The sequence below is a fragment of the Lethenteron reissneri genome, chromosome 2 (assembly GCF_015708825.2).
Source record: "Lethenteron reissneri isolate LAM-NWPU_2019-01 chromosome 2, ASM1570882v1, whole genome shotgun sequence".
NCBI classification, from domain to species: Eukaryota; Metazoa; Chordata; class Hyperoartia; order Petromyzontiformes; family Petromyzontidae; genus Lethenteron; species Lethenteron reissneri.
Window position 1 is genome coordinate 13,167,554 of NC_083780.1, and position 27,505 is coordinate 13,195,058.

At 52.0% G+C, this 27,505-nt stretch overlaps 1 protein-coding gene across 1 annotated transcript; it reads right to left on the reverse strand.

The window, feature by feature from the left end:
* Nucleotides 1-2,004: 2,004 nt before the first annotated feature.
* On the reverse strand, nt 2,005-27,505 carry PCCA (propionyl-CoA carboxylase subunit alpha). Its single transcript, XM_061548997.1, has 24 exons — nt 27,409-27,505; nt 21,878-21,955; nt 21,168-21,215; nt 20,766-20,834; nt 19,797-19,910; nt 18,949-19,002; nt 18,376-18,507; nt 17,654-17,690; nt 16,416-16,494; nt 15,690-15,792; nt 15,118-15,212; nt 14,764-14,914; nt 14,296-14,439; nt 13,716-13,790; nt 13,199-13,267; nt 12,615-12,690; nt 11,810-11,920; nt 11,128-11,230; nt 9,306-9,417; nt 7,884-7,982; nt 7,439-7,492; nt 6,745-6,885; nt 5,260-5,337; nt 2,005-4,491 (listed from the first exon to the last, which is right to left on the reverse strand). Exons 1-24 carry the CDS (start codon nt 27,463-27,465, stop codon nt 4,423-4,425), a joined length of 2,148 nt encoding a protein of 715 aa, XP_061404981.1. The 5' UTR covers nt 27,466-27,505; the 3' UTR covers nt 2,005-4,422.

Genomic DNA, 27,505 nt, shown 5'->3' on the forward strand with positions numbered 1-27,505 from the left:
TGGAGTGTCATCAAAGAGCTTTGCGAGTTGGCTGTCGTGTGCGGTCGCTGTGCAGCAAAGTGCGTTCTGGAAGCCCTGGGGTTTGAATTCGCCGAGCCACGGTTTTTTCAGGTTGTGTTTGTGTTTGTTCGTTTCCCGTGTGTACCAATCATCGGGTGCGTGCGGCGTGTAACGGCGTAGCGTGCTGCTACGTGCGGGCTTTTCGCGGCCTTGAGCCTGGGCGTCGGGCAAATCAGATGCGAGCGTGTGGGGGGGGAAGACGAGGGGGTTTGGGGTGGCTGGAAGGGCCTCAATCCAGTCGGCTGCTGCTGTGGTTTTTTCGGTGGCCGCGCCCGTTCACGACACAGGGAGGGGGGAAAGGGAGGGGAGGCGGCATGGCGCATGAATGTATCCATTAAACAAACATGCAGATCGTGAGAAGATGTTAAACGTGTGAGAACTTTACAGGGATGTTTGTTAAGAAAAAAAATACAACTTTAATGAGAAAACAAATAAAAATTGTGTCAAACGTTGCGTCCAAAGAGCGTTTCGGTGATTTCTCGCGCGGATTCACTGAAATGTGCGATAATGACCCCGCATCAGCACCACCACCACCGTCATCATCGTAATCGTGAGCCGCTACGTCCGCACTCATCCTGCCTCGTCATGCAGGGCAGCCCTGTGCACGAGTGTGTGGAACCCCGTTCTGTGAACCACAAGTTCGCGTTCCGAGGCGTGAGGCCCTCGGTCACTGTGGCACCCCTCCCCAGCAGGTGGCTTCTTTCACCCAAACGTTGAGGCTCCCAAGACCCCATTGCAGTGTCGGCTCCCCCCCCCCCCCCTTTGTTTTTTGGGCGGAGAATTCAACTCTTCCAAGAGGGCAATCCTGGGGTGGGAGAGTTAGAAATTGGATCGCTATTCTCTCTTCGGCGTGGTACCCAAGGTGATAATGCTGCAAGTGACTTGCAGCATTATCGCCTGCCCAGTAGTCGACTACTGGACATCATCTCTGGCTACTGGACAACTGTGAAAAAGAGCTTTATATATCTTCTTGGTTCTTTCGGTAAAGTCACGTAGAATGGAAATAATAAAATAATAAAAATACAACTTTATAGAATATTTTTATTACTTTATTATTTCCATTCTACGTGACTTTACCGAAAGAACCAATATGAATCCCTGTAGTCACGAAAGCTTTAAATCGAAAGAGCTTTATATACTCATCGGATTCCTCGAGTATAACTACATATTCTGATTCTGACTCTAATCGTATTCAAGCGTCAGGAAGTGTTGAATGCGAGTACCCAGCAGAGCACCAGAGCAGCTGCGTGAGTCACGGTCCCAATATTCACCCATTCTCGGCATCAGGAGGATCATACGAACATTCTCACGCAACTTTCTGCAACCCGCTGGGACTCGGCTATTGACGGCGGGGGGGGGGTGGTGGAGGTTGACTGGGGTCCTGGTTGGTTACCAAACCCCCAATGGAAGAACGGCGAGTGTATGTTACAGATAACAAACCAATCATCAATGGTCAGATCACCGCCATGGTTAGTCCGTGTCAAGAGAATCAGGGTCACGTTCATGGTGCTGCCAAATCCGCAGTGCTGCAAGACGTCCCCGCTTGAACCCAGCACCCCCCCCCCCCTCCCCAAGCTGCTGTGGATGTGACCGAACAGCAGGTTGCCAATTACACAGGAATGATGAGCAGCGCCTACAAATAAGTATTATTTTATCCTGAGGAGGCACTTAACCAAGCAGCTGTGGATGGAGATCATAGAAGGCATCGGACTAATCAGCCTTGCCCTCATCCCATAAAGATGTCTCCCAGAAGAGTCATTGGCAACCACCACAAATGCCTTTCCTCGCCTGCTGCGAATGGTTAAGGCAAGGCCACAAAACAGTTTTCGACACGATCATACAAAGATCCGCCGCCGTATATCCTGTTGGGGCAAGCGTCGTTTGCGACCAGCACCTATGAAGGCCCACAACCACACGCACACACCCACACACTTACAGACACCCCCATGTACACATTCATTTAATCATGTTTTTGCACAAAGACTACACACATCTCCGGGATTCATATTTTTACACTTTAAACAATTACAGTGATCACAGTTAATAACTTCTGTCTGGGCATCAGTGAGCGAGCAGCCACCAGAAATGTTCTGTGCAGGTGATGCACGTGAAATGTATCATTCGTTACCACAAAACGGGGAGGACAAAATCAATTCAAACTCCGTACGCGCACGAAAGACACGTGCCCACAGGAGGTGGCAGTTTCCCATGCTCCAGCGCTCACGGCCCTCTCCTCCTTTAACCAAATCGCCTCCGTTCAAATGAAAAAATCCGCCGTTTACACGCCACACAGCCGACGATTCTGAAGAACACGGTTCGTACGACGCGGCAGCGTTGGGTTGACGAGATCCCGCGTGCCCACAGTGAGCGAGAGGGCCGATTGAAATGATTAGAGATGGTCCGTGCGTACGGTGCTCTGAAAACACCGGTTCAGATGAACGTCGTCCGAATTGGCGGATCTTGCCAATCGTCCAGGCTGAAATGGAGATCACGAAACGTGGAAAAAGCGGAGCGCGATGGCTTCGTGACGGACTGGAGTTTGGGAAACCACAATCCACAATTCCCGACGACTGATCCGGGCCAGGTTTGTTTGTTTTTTTAAATGGAATCTGGTGATTTAAAATTTCTAAGAAAAAAAGAAACGTTCCAAGACCCACAGTGAACATAAATACCATTAGCGTCGCAAATCAGAGTGGTGTACTATTGACATTCATTATTATACTTGAACAAAAACACACTTACACACGTAAAATCAGGTGGGTGATGGATTCCACAGCTTAGCATACACCGGGTGGTGTGAAGGTGGCGGGTGATGAGTTCCAGAGTTTGGCACCGTGGCGGTGTGAAGTGTGTACATGGCGTGCATGTTGCACTTCTTTCGCACCGTACGTAGCCAACCGTGCTTAGCGGAGGTGCGGGGGAAGAGAGAAGCGCGACCAAAACTCTCGCCGTGGTGACCGGGAGGGCCCCGGCAATCGGCGATTGTCCCCTGGCTTGAAACCGTGTGTCCTCGCCCCATCGTTACGGGGTAAAGGGCGAGAAGCTTCCTGAGCAGTGGGGCCCGGGGTTTGGCAGAGGAGCGCGTGGGGCCTGTGAGCGATGAGGCGGTCACTCAAATGGGGGGGGGGGGGGGAGCTGGTGGGCAAGGCCGGCGAAGGGAAGGGATGCCAGCAGCTCGCCACGCGCGTCCCGGCTGAGTTTCCCAGAAACTTGAGGTGCTTTAACACAATGGGCCGTACACAGACGGGCGGCCGTAACATTTCGCTGACCATGGTAGCGCCGGCCGAAAAGGCCGAGAGAGGTGAACATGAATCAAGTAACTTCCAGCGAAGCGCCGCTTGCGCTCCGAGCGTGCGCAAGTTCAAATCCCAGTCAGGGGTCAACTCAACCCATCACAGAGGTCGCAACCAGGTACCCGATACCCGTACCCTACCCGATACCCGGCTACCCGTACACGGCCGGGTAGGGTACGGCCGGGTACGGGTACCCCTTTGCCCCCTGGTACGGCAGGGTACGGGTAAGGAATCAAAACCCGTTTGCGACCTCTGACCCATCACCACCACCACCACCACCAATCCATGATCATTTAAAATGAGTAACGCCTTGTGGTATGTCAACAATGGTCGTCTGAGCGAAATGAGCCCCCCCCTCCAGCCACGTGAACGTGGAATTTCCACTGCTGCCTCAGGGGCCCCCATCACCAAGCGTAGACATACGCTCACTCGAGTAGAGAGATGCTGCTTTCGAGTCTGTCAAGAAAAACCCGGACTGGCTCCGTGTGGCACTGAAATGCGAAGTCGGAGCCGAGCCCGTGTGTGCGGATAAGTGCTTACTCGCTGGTGAATTGGGTCACGTGGGTGTGTGCGCGTGTGTGTGTGTGCGCGTGGACGCACGTATACACGTGGGGAGCGGTCGCGTGCAGCGCTACAAACCCGGCTCAAGTTCAACACCAGTGACGATTATCCGAACCGGTCGACACAGTCTCAAAGTGAGTACCTGGTGCGGTGTGTAAGCATCGCCACTGGGAGAGACAAAGGCGGTCGGGTGTGGTGCTGGTGACTCGCCCCCTCGTGTGCCGTGCCGGCCTTCATGAGGTGCTCGCTAACAGCACTTGCCCCAACAGTCTGTTAAGGCTATATGGGGGATCGTTGTCTTTGCACGCATACATGTGTGTGCGGATAAGTGCTTACTCACTGGTGAGGTGGGTCACGTTTGTGTGTACGTATAACTGCATATTCACTAGTGAGATGGGTTGCATGTGTGTGGATGTGTGTACGTCTCTGTGTGTGTGCGCGAGCATCTGCGTATACATCTGTGTGTGTGTATCTGTGTGTCCATCTGTGCCGATCTCCGCACTGGTTTTCATTCGAGCTCTACCAGGACGTCTCCCTCCCCCACCGTGTCTCCGGCCGCGAAGTGAATGGCCTTGACCTGAGTATAGGGGCAGAGAGAGGGAGGGAGAAGGAGGGAGAGAGGCCACCGCAGATCACGTGAGTGAAGGGTAACGCCGGAGTGCGTGCACGAGCGAGCGGGCAAAGACGGACGGCAAGGATGGTGCTGCAGTGTAAACACTCGCGCCTCAAAGCCAGAAGTGCCTGGGTTGGATTCCCAACTCAGAGGCCTTTCTGTGTGGAGTTTGTATGATCTCCACCCGTTCTGCAACAGATTTCCTCCAGGTTCTGCGAATTTCGCCCAAAAGCTACAAAACACGTACACTGTAACTGATATTGACCAAACATCCCATTGTTGAAGAACTATTTGCAAGTGACTCCATTATACGTAGGTATGTTGAACTTCTTTCGCACCTACCATGCTAATCAGAGGTGCGGGGGAAGGACAACAAAACTAAACACAAAATTTATTTTCAGTTTAGATTACACACAGAGCAATATCGCCCTCTCCCCCGCCCGCCACTACAAAAAACGTGTCAGGACTCTGCTGAAAGAGTCATGAGACTGATCGAGGCCTTTCCAGGTAAACGAGTATAACAGTAATAATAAAGTCTGTGTTTGAACGTGTGAGTAGGCATGCATGCAGGTACGTGTGTAAGCGTTTGTGCGTGTGTGCGTGTGCAAGCGTGTATGTGTGCGCGAGGATTGTCCAAATGTTTGTGCGTGCGTACGTGTGAAATCGCGTGCGTGTGTGCGTGCGAGTTCAATGTGTTATGCAGCTGTGTGTGTCTGCATGCAAACCACACACCTGCCCACTCCTGCTGGCTGTCAGACTGTTCTGCATTTTCATGGCCTCAATCACGCAGACCTCCTGTCCAGCAGACACCTGGGGCGCAAACACACAAAGACAAAGACCCCCGTATAGCCTCTGACTGTTGGGGCAAGTGCTGTTAGCGAGCACCTATGAAGCCCGGCACGGCACACCAAGATGCCGGTGGCCAACACCACTCCTGGCCGCCTTTGTCTCCCCAGTGGCGATGTTTACACATCACACCAGGTACGCATGCGAGGCTGAGTTGACCTAGGGGAGGCCCAGGACGGGTTCAGATAATCGCCACTGGTGCTGGCCGTGAGTGGGAATTGAACTTGTGTCGCGAGGTTCATAGCGCAGTGCGATAACCACGACACTACCTTGAACAGGCTGTTGGGGCAGGTGCTGCTAAGCAAGCAAGCACCTATTGAGGCCGGCACGGCACACGAGGGGTGGTGGGTGGCCAGCACCACGCCCTGCCACCTTTGCCTCCCCAATACTGAAGACTGTCATTGACACAAGCACACACGCGCGTGCAATCACATGTGCTCACGCACGTTGTGTGTGTATACGTGTGCACGTGTGCGCCACATGACAGCGAGCTCCGATTAAAATTCAGGATTTTGTGTGTGTGGGCGTGTCACGCGCGCAATATTCAGGGAACATCAGACGCGTGTGATGCACAACGGCTTCATGTAGAGTTACAATAAATGGTTTTCCAGGCCGCTGGTTGACTGCCGTGGGTGGCAATGGCAAAGCCAGGATTTTCAGGTGGGGGGGGGGGGGGGGGGCAACCCCTCCAGCAATGAAAAACGATAGAGGAGTTGTTAGTAAGTAAGGAGTTGTTAGTAAGTAAGGACTTGTCCCTTGCTTTTTATTCGACGTGTGTGCGGCGATGGCACAGCCATCGATCGAGGGTCGAATTCGAACCGCGTTGTGTGATCGGCATCGCGCTCGCTGAAGGTGTTGATGCCTTCAGGGAAGTCGTGTGCTATGTACGCAACTGCGCACAATTCTGTGAGTCACTTATAACCGCTTTGCCGTTACTTATTTCCAATTATGGACTCAGACTATTGTCCTATCATCTCATAGAGTCCCTGGCACGTAATAATATGCTACACAGTGGCAGTGGGGGGGGGGTCGCAAAATGCCGATTTATTACTAATACACCCCAATGATCCGATCGAAATTAGGGATTTCAATCTGATCATTGGGGGGGCACGTGCCACCCCACCCCACCCACCCCCCCCGGCTCCGCCAGCGGCAGGTGGCGTGTGACTCGTAGCCAGCGGTAAACTGGATGTGCCGGGGGTAGAAAATATGTCCCATGTCGCCGACCCAGACAGCCGCCGGCTACAATGACACCCTGGGTCCCAAGTCAGCCTACACGGGTTCTACGCAACGCTACCGGGGGCCACGCAAGTCAACAACGGGAGTCCCAAGTTGGGGTTGGCGCCGTCAGGAAGGGACCGCGGCACACACCTGGTCTCCGGCTTTGCAGGAGACGTTCACCACGGTCCCTGGCATGGGCGACAGCACGAAGAGGGAGGTGTCCTCGCGCACGCGCACCGGCATGTGCTGCATGAGCGCCAACACCGCCGTACGCAGCACCTGCAGCTTGTACTGCACACAAAGACAAAGATCCCCCGTGTAGCCTTGACACGCCGTTGGGGCAGGTGCTGTTCGCGAGCGCCTGTGAAGGACGCAACGGCACACGAGGGGGGTGGGTGGCCAGCACCACGCCTGGCCGACTTTGTCTCCCCCAGTGACGATGTTCACACACCGCGGCAGGCTCTCATTTGAGGCCCACGGGGAGGCCCAGGACCCGTTCAGATAATAGTCACCCGCGGAGCGGGAATCTAACTCGGGTTGCCGGGTTGACAACGCAACGCGCCAACAGCTACACTACCGCACACACACACGGGTAAACACAGAGGCACACATGGGTATATATATACACACACACACATGGGTATATATATATATACACACACACACACACGTACACACAGAGGCACACATGGGTGTATATACACACACATGGGTATATATATATATATACACACACACACATGGGTATATATATACACACACACACACACATGGGTAAACACACAGACACAGACACACAACTTGTGGTGGTGGGGGGGGGATTCGTTGCGTGGTGCTCCATTACCGTGGTGCCCTGGTACTGGATGCTGTAGTTTCCAGCCCCGTCTCGAGACAAGCACTGCAAGAGACACACACGTAAACACACATTACACACACACACGCACGCACACACACGCACACGCACACACACACGTACACACGTACACACGCACACACACGCACACACGTACGCACACACACGCACTCACACGTGTCTCCCCATACCCTCGTGTGCTCCCGTATCCCTCACCCCCCCCCCCCCCCCGTGTCCGTCAGTGTCCCCGAGTACCCCGAGTCTCCGCGTCCTCGTAACCCCGTGTCTCCCCACCCATGTGTAACGGTCACCACGTGTGCACGCATGTGTGACAAAGGTTGTGTTGTCATGTCCCCGTGTCTCCGTGCAGTGTCCCCGTGTCTCCGTGCAGTGTCCCCGTGTCTCCGTGCTGTGTCCCCCTGTCCCCGTGCCTCACCTGCACGGTGCGGGTTTTTCCATTGATGCTGACCCGAAGGAGCGGAGACGCGAGGTTGATTTCGCCAATAACTTCGACCTTCACTCCGTCCAGATCAACCTGAACCCATCACCACCATCATCCCATTCATCATCACCATCATCACCATCACCGCCACTCGCACACACATCCTCTCACCTCGCCCGACGCGCACTCACGCGCCCATCCAACCACACATCACGCACACTCTCACAGACGCTCACTCGACTCACACAAAACTCGCGCTCATGGGCCCTCACTCCCACAAGCTCCAACAACGATAAAGATCGCTTGTAAAGCTTTAACAGACTGTAGGGGCAAGTGCTGTTAGCGAGCACCTGTGAAGGCCGGAACGGTACACGAGGAGGTGGGTGGCCAGCACCACGCCCGACCGCCTTTGTCTCCCCAGTGGCGATGTTTTTACACATCGTATCAGGTACTCTTTTGAGGCCGAGTCGACCTAGGAGAGGTCCAGGACCGGTTCAGATAATAGTCACCTGGTGTTGGCCATGAGCGGGAATCGAACTCTGCTCGCGGGGTTCGTATCCCAGCACGCTAACCACTACACCACCGCTCCCCACACACTCCAACGCGCACACACGCGCACACACAAGCCACAACACGCACACACACACACGCGCACACACACGCCACAACACGCACACACACACACGCCACAACACGCACACACACACACACTCCACAACACACACACACGCCACAACACGCACACACACGCGCACACACACGCCACAACACGCACACACACACACGCCACAACACGCACACACACACACGCCACAACACGCGCACACACACACACGCCACAACACGCGCACACACACACACGCCACAACACGCGCACACACACACACGCCACAACACGCGCACACACACACACGCCACAACACGCGCACACACACACGCCACAACACGCGCACACACACACGCCACAACACGCGCGCACACACACGCCACAACACGCACACACACACACGCCACAACACGCACACACACACACGCCACAACACGCGCACACACACACGCCACAACACGCGCACACACACACGCCACAACACGCACACACACACACGCCACAACACGCGCAAACACACACGCCACAACACGCGCACACACACACGCCACAACACGCACACACACACACACGCCACAACACGTGCACACACACGCCACAACACGCACACACACACGCGCACACACACGCCACAATACGCACACACACACGCCACAACACGCACACACACACGCCACAACACGCACACACACACGCCACAACACGCACACACACACGCCACAACACGCACACACACGCGCACACACACTCCACAATACGCGCACACACACACGCGCACACACACACACGCCCCCCTCACGCTCGCGCACCTCGTAGACCCCCTGCGAGCCGAGCTCCCCCGCCAGCTTCACTCCGTGGCTCTGCCCGTCCAGGGACACGGCCAGGTCCAGGGTCTCCGAGCGCGGCTTGTTCAGCATCGGCCTGCGGCAGCAGCGGCAGCAGCAGCAGCAGCAGTCAGTAGCAACGGCAGCAGCAGCAGCCACACGTCAGGGATGGCACAGGACAGACGCGTGTGTACGTACGTGTGTGCGTGTGTGTACCAGAGTGGTTGAGAATGGTTGTGCGTGCTCCTATGGGTGTGTGTGTGTATAGCGGTGGCGTCGCGGTTAGTGTGCCGTGCTACGAACCCGGCAACCCGGGTTCGATTCCCGCTCACGGCCAACACCAGTGGTAATTATCTGAACCGGTCCTGGACCTCCCCTAGGTCGACTCCGCCTCAAATGAGGACCTGGTGCGTTTTTTAATATCGCCATTGGGGAGACAAAGGCGGTCGGGCATGGTGCCATCCACCGACTACCTCGTGTGCCGTGCCGGCCTTCATAGGCGCTACTCGCTAACAGCACTTGCCCCAACAGTCTGCTCAGGCTATACGGCGGATTTGTGTGCGTGTATGAATGTGTGTGTGTATATTCGTGTGTGCGCGTGTGCACGTGCATCGATTAAGGAAGGCTCACACGTCCTCCTCTATGTGCGTGTGTATATCCACGTGTATTTGTATGGGCTTGTGTTCGTGTCTTTGTATACGTGTGTGTGTTTGCACGTGCAGCTGGGCTGGTTGTGTGCGTGTTGTGGTGTGTGTTGTGGTGTGCGTGCGTGTTGTGTTGTGGTGTGTGTGCGTGTTGTGTTGTGGGGAGCGGTAGTGTAGCAGTTAGCGCACTGCGCTACAAACCTGGCGACCCGGGTTCGATTCCCGCTCACAGCCAACATCAGTGACGATAATCTGAACCGGTCCTGGGCCTCCCCAAGGTCGACTCAGCCTCAAATGAGTACCTGGTGCGATGTGTAAACATCGCCACTAGGGAAACAAAGGCGGCCGGGCGTGGTGTTGGCCACCCACCCCCTCGTGTGCCGTGCCGGCCTTCATAGGTGTTCGCTAACAGCACTTGCCCCTACAGTCTGTTAAGGCTACACGGGGGATCTTTGTATATACGTGTATGGGCTTGTGCTCATGTGATCGTGTGTTCGTGAGCGTGTGTCTTTGTATACGTGTGTGTGTGTGTGCGTGTGTGTGTGTATATACGTGTGTGTGCATATACGTGTGTGTGCATACGTGTGTGTGCGTGTGCATACGTGTGTGTGCGTGCGCATACGTGTGTGTGTGTGTGTGCATACGTGTGTGTGCGTACGTATACGTGTGTGTGCGTACATATACGTGTGTCTGCATACGTGTGTGTGCGTGTGTATACGTGTGTGCGTGTGTATACGTGTGTGTATGTGTATACGTGTGTACGTGTGTGTATGTGTATACGTGTGTGTGTGTGTGTATACGTGTGTGTATACGTGTATAGTGGGGAGCGGTGGTGTAGCGGTTAGCGCGCTGCGCTATGAACCTGGCGACCCGGGTTCGATTCCCGCTCACGGCTAACACCAGTGACGATTATCTGAACCGGTCCTGGGCCTCCCCTAGGTCGACTCAGCCTTAAATGAGTACCTGGTGCGGTGTGTAAACATCACCACTAGGGAGACAAAGACGGTCGGGCGTGGTGCTGGCCACCCACCCCCTCGTGTACCGTTCCGGCCTTCATAGGTGCTCGCTAACAGCACTTGCCCCTACAGTCTGTTCAGGCTATACGGGGGATCTTTATCTTTGTATACGTGTATACGTGTGTGTATACGTGTGTGTGTGTGTACCTGGGCTGGTTGAGGAACGCGCGCGCGCGCTCCTGGTAACGAGCGTAAAGGCAGGCGGTGATCGCAATCAGCTCCTTCCTCTCCACGTTGCTCAGCACCCGGCCTCACACAACATCATCAACGATATCACCATCAGCATCATTCACAACAGCAACAATTACAACGACGACAACAACAAACACTAACAAACTGTAACACTATACCTCAGTGCTGTGGAGAAGGGTCATTGCCCGAAACGTCACGTATTATACGGGTTTTCCTTTGAGTGTAGTTGACAAGTTCTTTGAGCTTTTGTTGTTAATTGTGCCACTGCCAGCAGCACCATTAGTCCTCCGTGTTAGTGATGTCTAGGGTAAGGATTAGGGGTTAGGGCCAAAGTTAGTGTTGAGGCTATGGTCAGAGACACGGGCAGGGTTAGGGCTATGGTCAGGATTAGGGTCATGGCTACGTGGAAGATTCAGGGCTAGAGTGAGGGCTATGGTTGGGGTCATGGCTAAGGCACAGGGTCTAAGCAGCTAGTGTCAGGGTTAGGATTAGAGGATTAAGGGGTGAGGGTTACACTCAAGGTTAGGGTGCGAGAAGAGGTCACGAGTTCCGAAAGGGTCAGTTGTGCTCGGCGGAGGACGGGGGGGTGGTCGGGCACCGGGAGGTCGAGGGTCGTGGTGGTGCGAGTGAGCCTCACCTTTGAACCCATCTGGGTAGACCTCGGGCAGGAACTTGGTGGAGATGTCACCGGTGATGAAGCGCTGGTGAGTGATGATCTCCCTCAGCAGGGGGATGTTGTGGGTGACGCCTGCAGGGAGAGGCAGGAAACAAGAGTCAACAACAACAGGCGACATCCGCCACTCAGGAGAGCTGATGTCACAACGGCGCTTGTGCCAGGCTGTGTGCACTTTAAAGCTACGTGAAGCAAGGCCGTAGCCATGGAGTCAACATTGGGGGGGAATAAATCTTCCAGACGATCTGGGGGCCCCCCCCCAGAAAAAAATTTTGATTTGAAAACGAATTTCCTGCCATTTCATGCCTAAAATATATTTTAAAAAAATCACTAACACGTAGGATGGACTTTTTTTTTGTTTACAATAATGTCTAATAGTCTATTGTATTACATTGCTCTGTTTTTTTACCTTTTCTTGTTTCATTGTATGTAAATGGCAGAGATTGGGGATTCATAAAGTACAACCATAACCACAATCATATAAACAGAAATCTATTTTATATCAATATATTGGGGGGGGGGCATTTTGAGCATATTTGAATATTGGGGGGGGTGTGTGTGTGTCCCAATATATATTATAATTACGGCCTTGACGTGAAGTGTCGAAGGCTTGCTGGCAGGAGGTCACGGGACAGACCCAGGTGGTATGGGTTAACCGGCTGATATGACTGGAAAGAGCCCTTCACATCGCCCCGCCCTTCCACGTGACCTCATACGTAGGAGGGGCTGCCCACTCGTGATGAAGATGATGATGAGGAGGACTCATTACCCCGGATAACGTAGCTGTCCAGAGCTTCCACCATCCTCCGAAGCGCCTCTTTGCGATCCCCTCCATAGGTGACGAGCTAAACGACGGGGAGGACAAACATCAACCTCAGCGCCACACGCACACGCCCAGCCGCATCCATCTGTGAAACGCCGACGTTGACTCACGGCACCGGGGCAATCGTTCAATGCAGAGTCGACTTCCTGGGAGGCACGCGAACTGATTCGGATCCGAGGCGACTCGCCACCGACGTTAGCCGTGACCGGGAATCGAACCAAGGTTGGTCGCATTATAGCTCGGCGCGGAGAGTTGCGGCGAAACGTCTCAGAGCGAGCCTCAAGACGCGTCTCTTCAAGGAGGTTCCTGCCACATTTGGAACGCTTAGGAGAATTCTACGAATGAGTGTGGAGAAGACTCCTCGTACGCTCCAAGCTCAAGTTCACGAACACCCACTTGCTGTACTGCCATATTTGAACCCCAGCGGGTTTGCGGGCTTCACGCGCGTCTGTCTGGGCGATCCGACAAGCCCTCGCAGGAGCGCACCTCCCCCCGCGAGGCTGCTCATGACACAGACGTGACGGAGCTACCTTGGAGATCATGGGGTCGTAGAAGATGCTGATGTCGCTGCCCTCCGTGATGCCACTGTCGACGCGCACCTGCAAAGACAAAGATCCCCCGTATAGCCTTAACAGACTGTTGGGGCAAGTGCCGTTAGCAAGAACCCTATGAAGGCCGGCACGGCATACGAGGTTGGTGGTGGGTGGCCAGCACCACGCCCAACCACCTTTGTCTCCCCAGTAACCATGTTTTACACGCTCCACCAGGTACTCATTTGAGGCCGAGTCGACCTAGGGGAGGCCAGCAGCCGGTTCAGATAATCGTGACCGATGTTGGGTGTGAGCGGGAATCGAACTCGGGTCGCCAGGTTTGTAGCGCAGCGCGCTAACCACTACACAAACACACACACAAACACTCGCACACACACAAACACTCGCACACACACAAACACAAGCACACACAAATACACACACACTCACTCGCACACACACACATACGCCCAGGCAGGGTGGCTGGGTTGAGGGTTGAGGGGCGAGGGGGCCTCACGTTGGTCAGGTGGGTCGGCTCCTGGTACTGGGACAAGCGTCCGACGGACGGCAAGCCAAACGACTTGTACGGGTCCTGCACACGCACACGCGCACATATATAATACAACCCTATAGAATAACTTATGCAAAGAGGGTGGGTCGGGGCAGGGGCGGTGTGGCCTGAACCAGACATAGCCCAGCTTTGTCTCCCCAGTGCCGACGCTTTTACACATCGCAGCAGCTACTCATTTAAGACCGAGTCGACCTAGGACAAGCCCAGGACCGGTTCATATACTCGTCACCGATGTTGGCTGTGAGCGGGAATTGAACTCGGGGCGCAGGGGCAGTTGCGCTAACCACTGCACAACCACCACACAACAACAACAACAACAACCGCCATTCGCCACTAAGTGGCGGTGACGTCACCACGACGCTTGTGCCAGACCAAGTGCACCTTGAGGCCACGTGAAGTGTCGAACGCCCGCTGGCAGGAGGTCACGGGGCAGACCCAGGTGCCACGGGTCGACACATATAAACACACAGCCAGACATGCAGCCACACACACACACACACAAGGCCGCGGTGATGGATTGGCTGACCTCTGCGTAGACGCGGCACTCGATGGCCCAGCCCCGGATGGGAACCTCGGACTGCGAGAGGCGCAGGCGGTGGCCCGCGGCCACGCGGATCATCTCCATGACGAGGTCCAGCCCCGTGATGCACTCCGTGATGGGGTGCTCCACCTACATCGCCAGTAGCAGCCACATCATCATTAACATCATCAACATCGCCGGCATCAGCATCATTAAGATCATCAACATCGCCAGCCACATAATCATTAACATCATCAACATCACCAGTATCAGCCACATCATCATTAATATCATCAACATCGCCGGCATCAGCATCATTAATATCTACATCACCGGCATCAGCCTCATTAACCTTTTCCCATTTCGATGACGTATGTGTACGTCATGAGTTTTTCTTCTGATTCCGTTCCGATGTCAAAAAGGCCGGCCATGTCCGTGAAGGCCCTACGGGGGATGTTTGTCTCTGTGCCGGACCTGCAAGCGTGTGTTCATCTCCAGGAAGTAGAAGTTCCTCTGGGAGTCGACGAGGAACTCGACGGTGCCGGCCGAGGCGTAGCGCACGGCACGCGCCAGCAACACCGCCTGCTCCCCCATCGCACGGCGCGTCTGCGTGTCCAGGAACGTGCTGCTCGTGCACACGCACGCACACACACACGCAAGCACACACACACATACACACGCACGCAACACAGAGGTGTCATTGGGGGAAAATAAACATTCGTGTTAGAGGGCAGCCCGTGGAAGAGGATATCACGGAGCTACTGCCAAGAACCCCTTCAGGCAGAGGCGTACTATTTAAAAAGGGGCAGGAGCGTCTCCCTCTCCTACCTTGGGGCCTCCTCCACCACCTTCTGGTTGCGTCTCTGCACAGAGCACTCGCGCTCGTTCAGCCACAGCGCGTTCCCGTGCTCGTCCGCTAGCACCTGAGTAGCAAAGAGACACACGCACACAAGAGACAAACCCCCCCCCCCACGTAGCCGTTAACAGACTGTTGAGGCAAATGCTGTTAGCGAGCACCTATGAAGGCCGGCACGGCACACGAGGGGGTGTGGGTTGGCCAGCACCACGCCTGACCACCTTTGTCTCTCCCGTGGCGATGTTTTTACACACTGTACCAGGTTCTAATTTCAGGCCGAGTCAACCTCGGGGAAGCCCAGGACCCATTCAGATAATCGTCACTGGTGGTAGCCATGAGCGGGAATCGAACCCGGGTCACCGCAGTTGGTAGCGCAGCGCGCTAACCGCTACACTACCACTCCCCACACACACACGCACACACACACACGCACGTCCACATCTCACCGAGCGTCCACCCCGCGAGTTTCACGTCCACGTCATCGCCTCTGCCAGTGGCGAGGGTGATGGGAGCGCGACGAGGTGCGTGTCGATGCCGCGGGCACCTGTATCTCGATGTGTCGGGGGTTGTCGATGAATTTCTCGATGAGGAGGCGATCGTCTCCGAAGCTCGACGCCGCCTCCTGGGAGGAGAAGCGGAAGCCCTCCCTGCGGACGGAACGAAGACAAAGATCCCCCGCGTGACTGTTTGGGGGCCAAGTGCCGTTAGCGAGCACTGACGAAGGCCGGCACAGCACACGAGGGGGAAGGGGGGGTGTGGGAGGCAAGCACCACGCCCAGCCGTCTTTCTCTCTCCAGCGATGAGGTTTACAAAGCAGGTACTCATTCAAGGCTGAGTTGACCTAGGGGAGGACTAGGACTGGTGCAGATATTCGTCACCAATCGTAGTGCAGTCCCCTCCAACTGCCACGCACACAACCAATCCCCATAACACACACGCACACAAAAGCAAAGATCCCCTATGTAGCCTTAACAATTCATCCAGCGTTCTATGGTGTAGCATTCGCTAAATAAATAATGAATCCCAAATACTCAGTGGAGTGAACATGAAAGTTACACTTCAGGTTCTACACTGCAGATACTACAGATTCACAGCAATATAGATTAGATTGCAATAAAATGTTTACTTATTTATCCAAGAAAGCTATAACAAAGCTATTGGGCTTTACTTCAGGAGGGTCCTGCATAGGGCATTTTTTTACTTTTAAGATGTAAGTAGCCAATTAACCACGAGTGTTTACACGATAGATATTAGTTGTGCACGCACGCACTTAGTCTCCTCATCGTTCCACGCGATCCTCATCCCTTTGCCGCCTCCACCAGCAGAGGCCTTGATCATGACGGGGTAACCTGTAAAACACACACAGTACAACAACACTCATCCACACGCACACACAGGAATAACAACAACCACCACTCGCCACTCAGCGGTGTTGACGTCACCACGGCGCTTGTGCCACTTTGAGACCACGTGAAGTGTCGAAGGCCCGCTGGCAGGAGGTCACGAAACAGGCCCATGTGTCAATAGGTTGACTGTCTGAGATAAATGGCAGATGCACCAAGTGTGCTACCCCACTGTTCCAAATCTGAGTTTTAGCGGTCCGGCGCTCCGCTCGCCATTGCGAGCGTCACTCCTCTGCCCTCCGTTGTTGCTGGAGGGCGACTGCCTTCAACTCCCCAGCAGCGTCTTACCCGAACCTCATCCACAAGAGGCGGATCTTGACACTGCTAGTACCAGTCATCGGCAAGTCCAATCAGCTTCACATTGTTCTGTACCACATCAGTCCATCTCTTCTCTAGCTCGTGCTGCGCCCGGCCAAACAGAAGCTGCTTGGGCATGCAGTGGCTGGGCATTCGGTCTACGTGACCCAGCCAACGCAGCCTCGCTTGCCGGAGCAGCTCACGGATGGCAACACACATACACGCACACACACACACGCATAAACATATACAAGAATACAAAACACACACACAGACATAAACCAACACAACATGCGCACACGCACCGCAGAAATCTAGATCAGCGACCATGGACATTGAACACAAACACATCTCCCACCCATAACGCCGCCATGCTCGATACTAAACTCGCATGCAGGGTTATTTCGTTTAACCAGGTGAGAACTCAAAGAGACCAGGATAAGCCTCATTTGCAAGCACGACCTGGGGCATTAGTCTGCCGGTCGGAGGTGACGATTGCTGCCATGTATAGTTCCAACGGAGCAATTTGCAGTGTCAATTTGTAAATTGGCAAATTTTCACCCCGATGGAGGCACGCAATGGCCTGCACACCCGCAATAATAAACTCAGGCCGGCCACTGGATCACTGGATTTCAAAATGCGAACCTCTGCAGTGTGTAGAGAACCCGCTAGCGCTGGGGCGCGTCACCACCGCCTCTTTGATCACGCGGTCCCTATAGAGGATCGCTCTCAGAGTCTCGATTCAGCGCGATCGTCATTTTCCCCCCCCCCACCCACCCCTCGTTCTGTCCGCGCGACGCCCACTCACCGATTTCGCGCGCAATTTTCACGGCGTCTTTCGTGTTCTGGGGAATTCACAAAACGCACAAACGAAGAAATTAACCCCACGGGAACAGTCGGGGCCCTGCTGAGCAACAACAGCCAATGGAGTCGGAGTGTTGACGAGCGCGTTTGACGATCACCGATTGGTCTCGCGCAGGGGTCGGCAACCACAAAACAAGGAAAGAGACGTTTTTTGGTATTCAGTAAAAAAACTCGAAATTTAAGAGCCATAATGCATGCGAAAAACGTCACCAAGCAGTCCTTAAAGAGCCGCATGCGGCTTCGGAGCCGACCCCTGGTCTCGTGAGATAGCAGGCGGGTGGGAGACCAGGTTAAGCAAGCAGCATCGCAGGTGGCCGGGAGAGCGGGTGGGCTAGTGGGCAGGGCTCCAGGTGTGTGGAGAGCAGGTGGGTGGGAGACCAGGTTAAGCAAGCGGCATCGCAGGTGGCCGAGAGAGCGGGTGGGCTAGTGGGCAGGGCTCCAGGTGTGTGGAGAGCAGGTGGGTGGGAGACCAGGTTAAGCAAGCGGCATCGCAGGTGGCCGAGAGAGCGGGTGGGCTAGTGGGCAGGGCTCCAGGTGTGTGGACAGCAGGTGGGTGGGAGAGCAGGTTAAGCAAGCAGCATCGCAGGTGGCCGAGAGAGCGGGTGGGCTAGCGAGCAGGGCTCCAGGTGTGTGGACCAGCAGGCTAGCAGCCGGGCAGGGCTGCACCTTGACAACGCCGTCGAACCCCGGGATGGTGTTGACCCCGGCGGTCTTGGCGATGAGTTTACTCTCGATCTTGTCACCCATCGCCTGCAGCGCGTGCGTGTCGGGCCCGATGAATTTAACCCCTTCCGCAGCCTGACACGCACGCACAAACGCACAAACGCACAAACGCACGCGTGCCACGTGAATGCGGGTGCATGCAAGAGTGGACGTGCACACCGACGGTGCACACATAAAGAACACGTTTGCAGTACGCAAACACTTGCACACAAGAGCAAAGGAGCGTATACATACAGTACGAGTGATAACATACAGTCCACGATGGATTTTTCCCTATCGAACACTGCTACCCAGTAAGGCAGGCCGCAACATGCCTGTAACACCCGCTTTTGTTATGCCTGGTGATCGCTTATCTCAGCATTATCAAGCCCCAAATCCCTGCTTAGCTTCTGAGATCAGACGAGAATGGGCACATTGATCGTTAAAAACAAAAAAAATTGTGAAATCGAAAACTAAAAAAATATTCAAGAATGATTTTAAATTGTAATGATCATTTCCACGCTCAGACTGTCTCACCAGCTGTTTCGCAAACTCCTTGTTTTCTGACAAGAAGCCATACCCAGGATGCACCTGCACAACAAGAAATTGTAAAAGCCACCATCATCAACATCATTGCCATCACTTTCATCATCATCATCGTCGTCACCATCACCTCCATCATCAACCCCACTATGGCCATCAAATTTCCCCGCGACTGCCGCAGTGAATCATGCCGAGACCCGGCACCGCTGACATCCAATGATCCAATCTTGAGTATCAGCCGCATGTGATTACACTGGGTTCTTAAGTGTAGTGGGCTCAGCTGATTTACCAATGACTGCACAATAAAAATAACCCATCAGGCTATATCTGGTTTTCTACTTAAATTGGCCCGATCACAGCTCTTGAGAATTAAAACATCGGTTTGACCGTCATGCGACTAACATCACTCTCTACAGCCGAGCGGGTGGGAAAGCGCCGCCCCCTACTCTGTTGGAGCAGCCGCCGACACGGTGAGGCGGTCGCAGTGGCCGCTTGATCTCACAAGTTGGTGCGTGATATCCGCTTCCGGGAGCCCTTCTCCAACGTGAAAGGCTGCACCGGGTGCTGCTACGAGTTCCGAATGGGGTTCTTGGTCTCGTGACTTCACTATTCATCGATAGTAGAATCGCAACAAAACTTGAGGGAGTGGAAAAAATATTAATTAATCCTTTTCCCGCGCCAATGACGTACGTGTACGTCATCAGTTTTCCATTCCGATTCCGTACGCTTACTCTATTGGAACGGAATCAGAAGTAAAAGGCTGTGCGGGAGGGCGTGGGGCACAGTTTCAGTTTAAGAACGCAAGCGAGCGGCACGTGAAGCGCGATGGCCGTTGCTCTCACCGCCTGCGCGCCCGACTTCTTCACGGCGTCGAGGATGGCCGCCATGTTGAGGTAGCTCTGGGCGGTGGGGGCCGGGCCCACGCAGAAAGCCTCGTCAGCCATCTTCACGTGCACCTAACACCAGGCACGGGGGGGGCGGCACGAGAGTGAGGGTGGTGGAGGTGGTGGCGTTTATAACGATAGTGATGGCAGTGATGGTGATGAGGATGGTGGTGATGATGATGATGATGATGGTAGTGGTGCTGATGATGGTTATCGTGATGGCAGTAGGAGTGGTGATGAGGATGGCGAGGGTTGTATTGACAGTATGTATCTAGAACTTATTTTGCACCGTGCGTAGCAAACCGTGCTAATCGGAGGTGCAGGGTTAGGACAAACAAACTATACACAAAAAGCAGTTGTAAAGAAATTAGTTTTCAATCTAGATTCCAAAGTGCAGAGCTCCAGTGGCTTCTTAATATGGTTAAGGAAGAACATTCCAGACGGCCGCAGAAGCTCATCTGAAAGTGCGCGATGCGGTGACCGTCTTTGCTCAATGGTTAGCCAAAATCCTCTGCGAGGTGATGTGGTGGTAAAATTGTAATCATTATGATAACGATGTTTGACAGGCAGAATTATGATGACGATGATGATGACAGTGGTGAGGATGATGATGATGAGAACAATGTTTGACGGTCAGGATTATGACGATGATGGCGACGTTGGTAAGGATCATGATGACGACGACGATGTTTGACAGACAGGATTATGATGACGACGGTGGTGAAGATGATGATGATGACAATGTTTGACGGTCAGAAATATGACGATGATGGCGACGTTGGTAAGGATCATGATGACGACGACGATGTTTGACGGACAGGAGTATGACGATGACGGCGACGGTGAAGATTATAATGATGATGTTAACTGCGATCTTGATGATGATGACGACGACGATTGCAGTGGGAATGAATGTGCTGCGCTCACAGCGTTGGCGTCCACGTCGCTGTGAACCGCCACAGTCGTTATCCCCATTTTCTTGCATGTTTTAATCACCTGCACACACGCACAGACACACACGCAACACACAGACACACACAGACACACACACACAGACACACACACACAGACACACACACAGACACACACACAGACACACACACAAACGCACGCAACACACACAAACGCACGCAACACACACAGACACACACAGACACACACAGACACACACGCAACACACAGACACACACACGCAACACACAGACCAAGGTCCCACGTATCACCTTGCACAGACTTTTGGGGCAAGTACTGTTCGCGAGCACATTATGAACCGTAGGATTCCAAATTGTGTCAGTCTTGCTCAATGAAAAACACCCCTCGCACACTCACCCGGCAGGCAATCTCTCCTCGGTTAGCGATGAGGATCTTGTCGAAGGTCTGTGGTGACAAACATCATCGTGGTCGTTAACATAAACACGGTGCCACTGTTTGAATAAATTACGTATGATAATTTACAGGCCTTTGTCAATCCACTGCTCGATTAAGGCCTTCCCATGCCATGTCAGTCATTCAATTATACTTGACCACTCTGGGCAATACATGTCGGTGATGGCGACTGCCACTGATGTTATCCATCGCTGGGAATCGAGCTTGGGGTGCTGGGTACATAGCGACGTGTGCTAACCACTGTGCTGTTAAACTGACCATCCTACCATTTAAAAGAATAATAATTTCTCCCAAACGTTATGCAGATTGCTTCACCGGAATTTCCATGAGATCTCTCACAGAAAAGGGCATTGCCCCACAGGTGTTAGAGAACAGCCAGCGGACATCACATATCTTCAAGTGACAATCCAGTCTACACAGCAGGGGGCAGAGCTTTCCCATGCATCCTGCCGCTTAGCAGTAATTCCCATGACATGACAGCTGAACCGATATTTATAATTCAAAAACCTGGAATTCAGCATAATTCAATGCAATCTTTTTTTCGTACGTGACGGCGTACGGTTAACCTGAAGCGATGGAACCAGAACGCAGCGAGGAAGCGTGCACAAACGTCCCTCGACGCGTGTCGCCGGCAGACAGAACGGAGCCCTCACCTTCTCACTGGGGTCGTGGGCGGATGTGTAGATGGTGCACGCTCGCAAATATGTGACGCAGCACGGCAACCGCAGACACTGAGCGGGGGAAGCAATACCGACAACAGACATTCATCGACCGTTTGCATTCATCGTTACCATCGTCATCACCACCGTCATCATGATACCCATACCACCACTACATACCTGTCAACCCCTTATCGGTGCCTACGTTATTACAGACCAATTCAGACCTTATTGGTCACCCCGTGCCCTTATAAATCTCAACGTTCATCCTACAAAATCCCATCACAAGTGAAAAACACAAATAGACAAAAATTTAAATGTGCCCATATTGAAACGGCTGTACGCCGTATGGACCTGATAACTCAATTTCCCTTACAAGAATGCGGGGTTGTAAACCGTATGGGTTGACAGGAAAGCATCATCGAGTCAGAAGACCCATCCACAAGAGGATTCTGCATAGGGAAGTTTCTTTTAACGAACTCCCCAGTTATGCATGCGGTCAGCTCCCTGCACAAGGCCAGGTTCAAGATCTTCCCTGCCAATGAATGTCTGTCCCTTGCTCCCTTACAAAATAAATATTCCCACGGTTTCTGTACAAAGTCTTGAGATGCGAGGGCATCTAAATCAAACTTGCAGTGTAGTGGATCAATAATTAATTCTGAAGTTGTACAATTGTCATTTATTTATGTCGGAAAGCATCACAGAGTCTAAAAAATATTTTAGGAGCGTACTGCATTGGGATATTTAATTTAGTTTGGCTTCATGTTGAAGAAAATCTTGAGAAAACCCTTCACACATACGAGGAGTTCACTCAAAAGATCCACTATATAAACACTTGCTGACAAACCCACTTGCTGTACTGTCATACCCTAGTTATCTCACTGCCACTAACCCCTGCCTCCAAAGTGGTGGGTCGTAGGCATGCGCCATCACGCCCAGTGTGGAGTAATCAGGAGTGGGGAAATAATCGTGTTAATTGCTCAAGGTCATGACTGCCACCTATGTGAACACATGCACACACATGCACACAAGAGACACATACTTATTAGCGACAAATACCAACACACAGATACAAACACGCACACATACAGACAGACAGAAACAATAAGCACGTACATTCACACACGCGTAAATGCAAGCACATGTGTGTACGTGCACACGTATGCACCCATGTAGTGCCCACATGCACACACACACACACAAGCACACATGGTCACACAAAGACAAAGACCCCCCGTATAGCCAGTTAACAGACTGTTGGGGCAAGTGCTGTTAGTGAGTAACTTCGTGAAGGCCGGCACAGCACACGAGGGGGTGGGTAGCCAGCACCACGCCCGGCCGCCTTTGTCTCCCTAGTGGCGATGTTTGCACATTTGAGGTTGAGTCGACCTAGGGGAGGCCCAGGACTAGTGCAGATAATCATCACTAGTATTGGTCATGAGCGGGAATCGAACTTGGGTGGCCGGGTTCGTAGTGCTGTGCACCAATCACTACACTACCGCTCCCCACATCACACACGCACAAACACGTGATAATCTCTAACACATGTGCACACGCACGCACAATTACTACGTAAACGTGGAGTCAAGCCAAGGACAAGAGGTCATCACAGCCAATGTCGCCGATGCCATTGCACCCGTCGCCATCCCTTCTTTCATTCTACCAGATCCCTCAGCCCTTTCAGGGTCAACACCTGACATCCAACAATCAGGAAGAATACAAAGAATCTTCACAAGCTGGGGAATCCAATCCATTGAAGAAGCAGCCTTCGTTCTGTTGGCTCGTAGGCTCTAACACTGTGCTCTCAAGCAAAGGCACTACTGTAATCGCACGGAAACCCAACACCGTTATATTTAATTTATTTTCTAACTAGCTTGCCTGGTATTCAGGTGGTCGTGGGTTCAATTTCGACCCTCATGCCTGTACAGTATATTTTCAGTTTGTGTGTTCTCCCTGTCGTCGTGTGGATTTTTATCCGGGTCCTCTGCTTTTCCCCTCCACGTTTAGAAACATGCGTTTAAGAGTATTTGGCCGTTAGAAATTTACACCAGATAATCCACTTCGTTGAGCAATAATCTGTGGTCAGGTCACTTCTGAAAAAGAGCTGTATAGCTCTGTGGGTCTTAGCTGGTAAAAAATACAGAAATAGTTTAATAAGTAAATATTTTCCTGAAAATATTTCATAACTCAAAACCTATGAAGATTTTTTTTTGCGAATGGCGTGGGTCAGCTGTGTGGCGAGTGTCTTAGCGAATGGTTAATGGAGTGTTCTAGTTCTTGTGAAACTTTGTGAGGTCTGTTAGACACAGACAGACGCATTTCTGGGGAAGAGAGAGAGTGATAGGACTGAACCGTTCTTTATGTGATGCCAAAACGTAGCATTCATGGACATCTCTGCCAAGAACATTGGGCAACTCGGCACGATTTGTTGACAAACAAAAAGTGCACAGGCGATCTTCGGACCTACGTCGGGCTACGTTTCTAGAAAAGCTGCCGCAAGTCGGAACGACGCAAGCCGAGGCCGATTTTCCCGGGGAGAAACAATAATACCGTAGGGGATTACGATCCTGACAAAGGGTCCGATATGCAACCTTTTAAAGATTAGAATACAAACAACCTATTTAAACTACCAAATCATATATAAGGGTTGAGAAAGTTCTTGCCTCGATTCTTTTAATTCCTGGCCTATTTTGGACTGAATATTTGCAGTCAACGTGGGGGAATTGCTGCAATAAATCCGCAGGTGAAGGAACACCTTCATCAGGGTCATCATTTGAGCACCGACCTTTCCTTTTTTCACGAGCCATTTTTAAGGCCGAATTAAATTACAAATGCTTTAAACAATCACTACGAATGCACAGAGGTTTAGCAGCGGAGAGCTGTGTCGGCAGACAGCCTGACTGTGCGACGTTTCGCGCCTTTGTCGGTGTGTGTAGAACCGACGGCTGAGTGCAAGTCCTACCGGCGATAAGTAATAATGGGCGGAAATGATCAACCTGCCGTTGAGTGCAGATCGACGAAAGTCCAGGAGCTGCCTTACTGTATTTGTTTAACAGGCTTGACTGCTGATATGAGACCCACCCCACTGGAAATGAAACCAGACTAGGGTCTCATATTCTTGGTTCTTTCGGTAAAGTCACGTAGAAGGGAAATAATAAAATAATAAAAATATTAAACAATAAAATGCTCACGACGTTTCGACTGCAAGACAAGCAATCATCATCAGGTGTGAAATCCACAGCAAGACATTTTTTGTATTTTTTTTGTAGTGGATTTCACACCTGATGACGATGGCTTGTGTTGCAGTCGAAACGTCGTGAGAATTTTATTGTTTAATATTTTTATTATTTTATTATTTCCCTTCTACGTGACTTTACGGAAAGAACCAAGAATATGAATCCCTGCAGTCTCGAAAGCTTTAAATCAAAATTCAGACTAGGGCCACTCCTTAAACAAAACGTCACCGCTCCATCTCCGCGGAAGATGTTCCCTTGAACGTTTTCCCATTCCTTGGATCCCACTTCACCCTTGACCAACGACCATTCATTCCTTCTGCGGATTTGTCCTGTTCAAGCCAAATTATTTGACGCAATTAACCTGTGTATCAGAGGTCGCAACCGGGTACCCGATACCCGTACCCTACCCGATACCCGGCTACCCGTTCCCGGCCGGGTACAGGTACGGGTACGTGTAGCCATTTGCGACCCTGGTGTGGCCGGGTACGGGTACGGGTAGGCCGTGAGTCACTAGTGAGTAACCGTTTGTCACTCATTTCGGGTAGGGTACGGGTAGGGAACGGCTACCCGTACCCGGCCGGGTACGGGTAGCCGTTTGCGACCCTGGTGCGGCCGGGTACGGGTAAGGAATCTAAACCCGTTTGCGACCTCTGCTGTGTATGCTCTCCAATCCCCAAGCTCCCCTGTCGTTGAGTGTTTGTTTTTCACAGCATGCATTCCTCTCCGTGCTTCTTTGCACAATTTTGGTTCCAGGTTTGTTGGTAATCGCCACGTTTCTGAAGATTACGATGGGTAGTGCACATTGATAAGGCAGCCATCCATCCCCACATTTAGAAATTTAAATTAAAAGACCCTCCATTAAATTTTTATTTAAAGCTTTCGTGACTGCAGGGATTCATATTCTTGGTTCTTTCGGTAAAGTCACGTAGGAGGGAAATACTAAACATATAAAACAATACAATTCTCACGACGTTTTGACTGCAACACAAGCACTCATCATCAGGTGTGAAATCGACGGCAAGAAAATTTGAAAAAAGTGTTATCAAACTGGTCTCCACGAAATTAAAAGGCAACAATGTATTCCTTTTGCCAACGACGCCTAGGTTAAGGATTTAAAATCATTACACAGGGAAATAAAAACTTCATCTCGAGGGTGACTGACCAGCAATGAACTTAAGGTTAAAAGTTCGGAGTATGGTTAAGAATTGTGTAACGGACACGGCTAGAACAACAAGCGTGTACAATAGAGAGGTCCATCTTCTTGATTCTTTCGGTAAAGTCACGTAGAAGGGAAGTAATAAAATAAAATAAACATAACAAAATAATTATCACTGTGAGAATTATTTTATTATGTTTTATTATTTTATTACTTCCCTTCTACGTGACTTTACCGAAAGAATCAAGAAGATGAATCCCTGCAGTCACGAAAGCTTTAAATCGAAAGGGAGGTCGTCACCGAATAGCCTTGACGACAAATGTCACCTTTTCTAGACTTTGGAATGTGTATTTTGTTAATGTCTTCATAAGATTTTGACAGGTCATGTCTTCTGTTTGACGATTGTTAAGGTCGCAGACGACGACACACAGTTGGTTGATCACCAACAAGAATGTCTTTATAAGTTGACAATCCAGCCCACGTAGACATAGGAGGGCTTTTATTCGGATGTTTGGACAATTTCTACATCGAGTGTTGGTGTTTAATGTGGAATTAAACTGCATCATTGCCCCGATAAACCCAATGCAACACGCGGATGATTCCATCCCAACACCGAGCTGCGCGAACCGCGTTGTTGAAGAGGACAACCCCTTCAACCCACTTTCTGTACCGTCAAAAAACACGTTTAAGTAGCCACCCCAACTCACAATGCTATTCATTCATTCACGCTTAACTTTTGACACTTTAAATTAATTACAATAATGAATTAAATTAATTACAATAATCGAATACTGTACATCAGAAAAGTTGACATTGATAACACCGCCAACACAGAGACGTTCCGTGTTACTTTGTTTAAGCTTACACGGTGATCCTTCCCGTACCTCCAGAGGAGATTCTCAAGTTAAAATTTATCAAAATCCCGCACGATACCACCGTCTCGCACTGTACAATCAGCTGCAGGGTTACAGTGCGGCGCGCTCGGTGACAAGGGTTCAAATCCCACCGCGCGCTGAAAAATATTATTTTTTATTAAACATTTTAAACATACGTTTAACGCCACTACTTTTCATCGAGACGAAGCCCTGGAGAGTTTAAAGACGATTTTAAACAAATCACTCTTTGCGTTTTACCTGAGTGTGCCTTTGCAAGTCCCGCCGGCACGAAGACGCGACCCTGAGGGCGGCCATGCTGATGTGACGTCACGGGGGGGGTGGGGGCCCCCTGGCC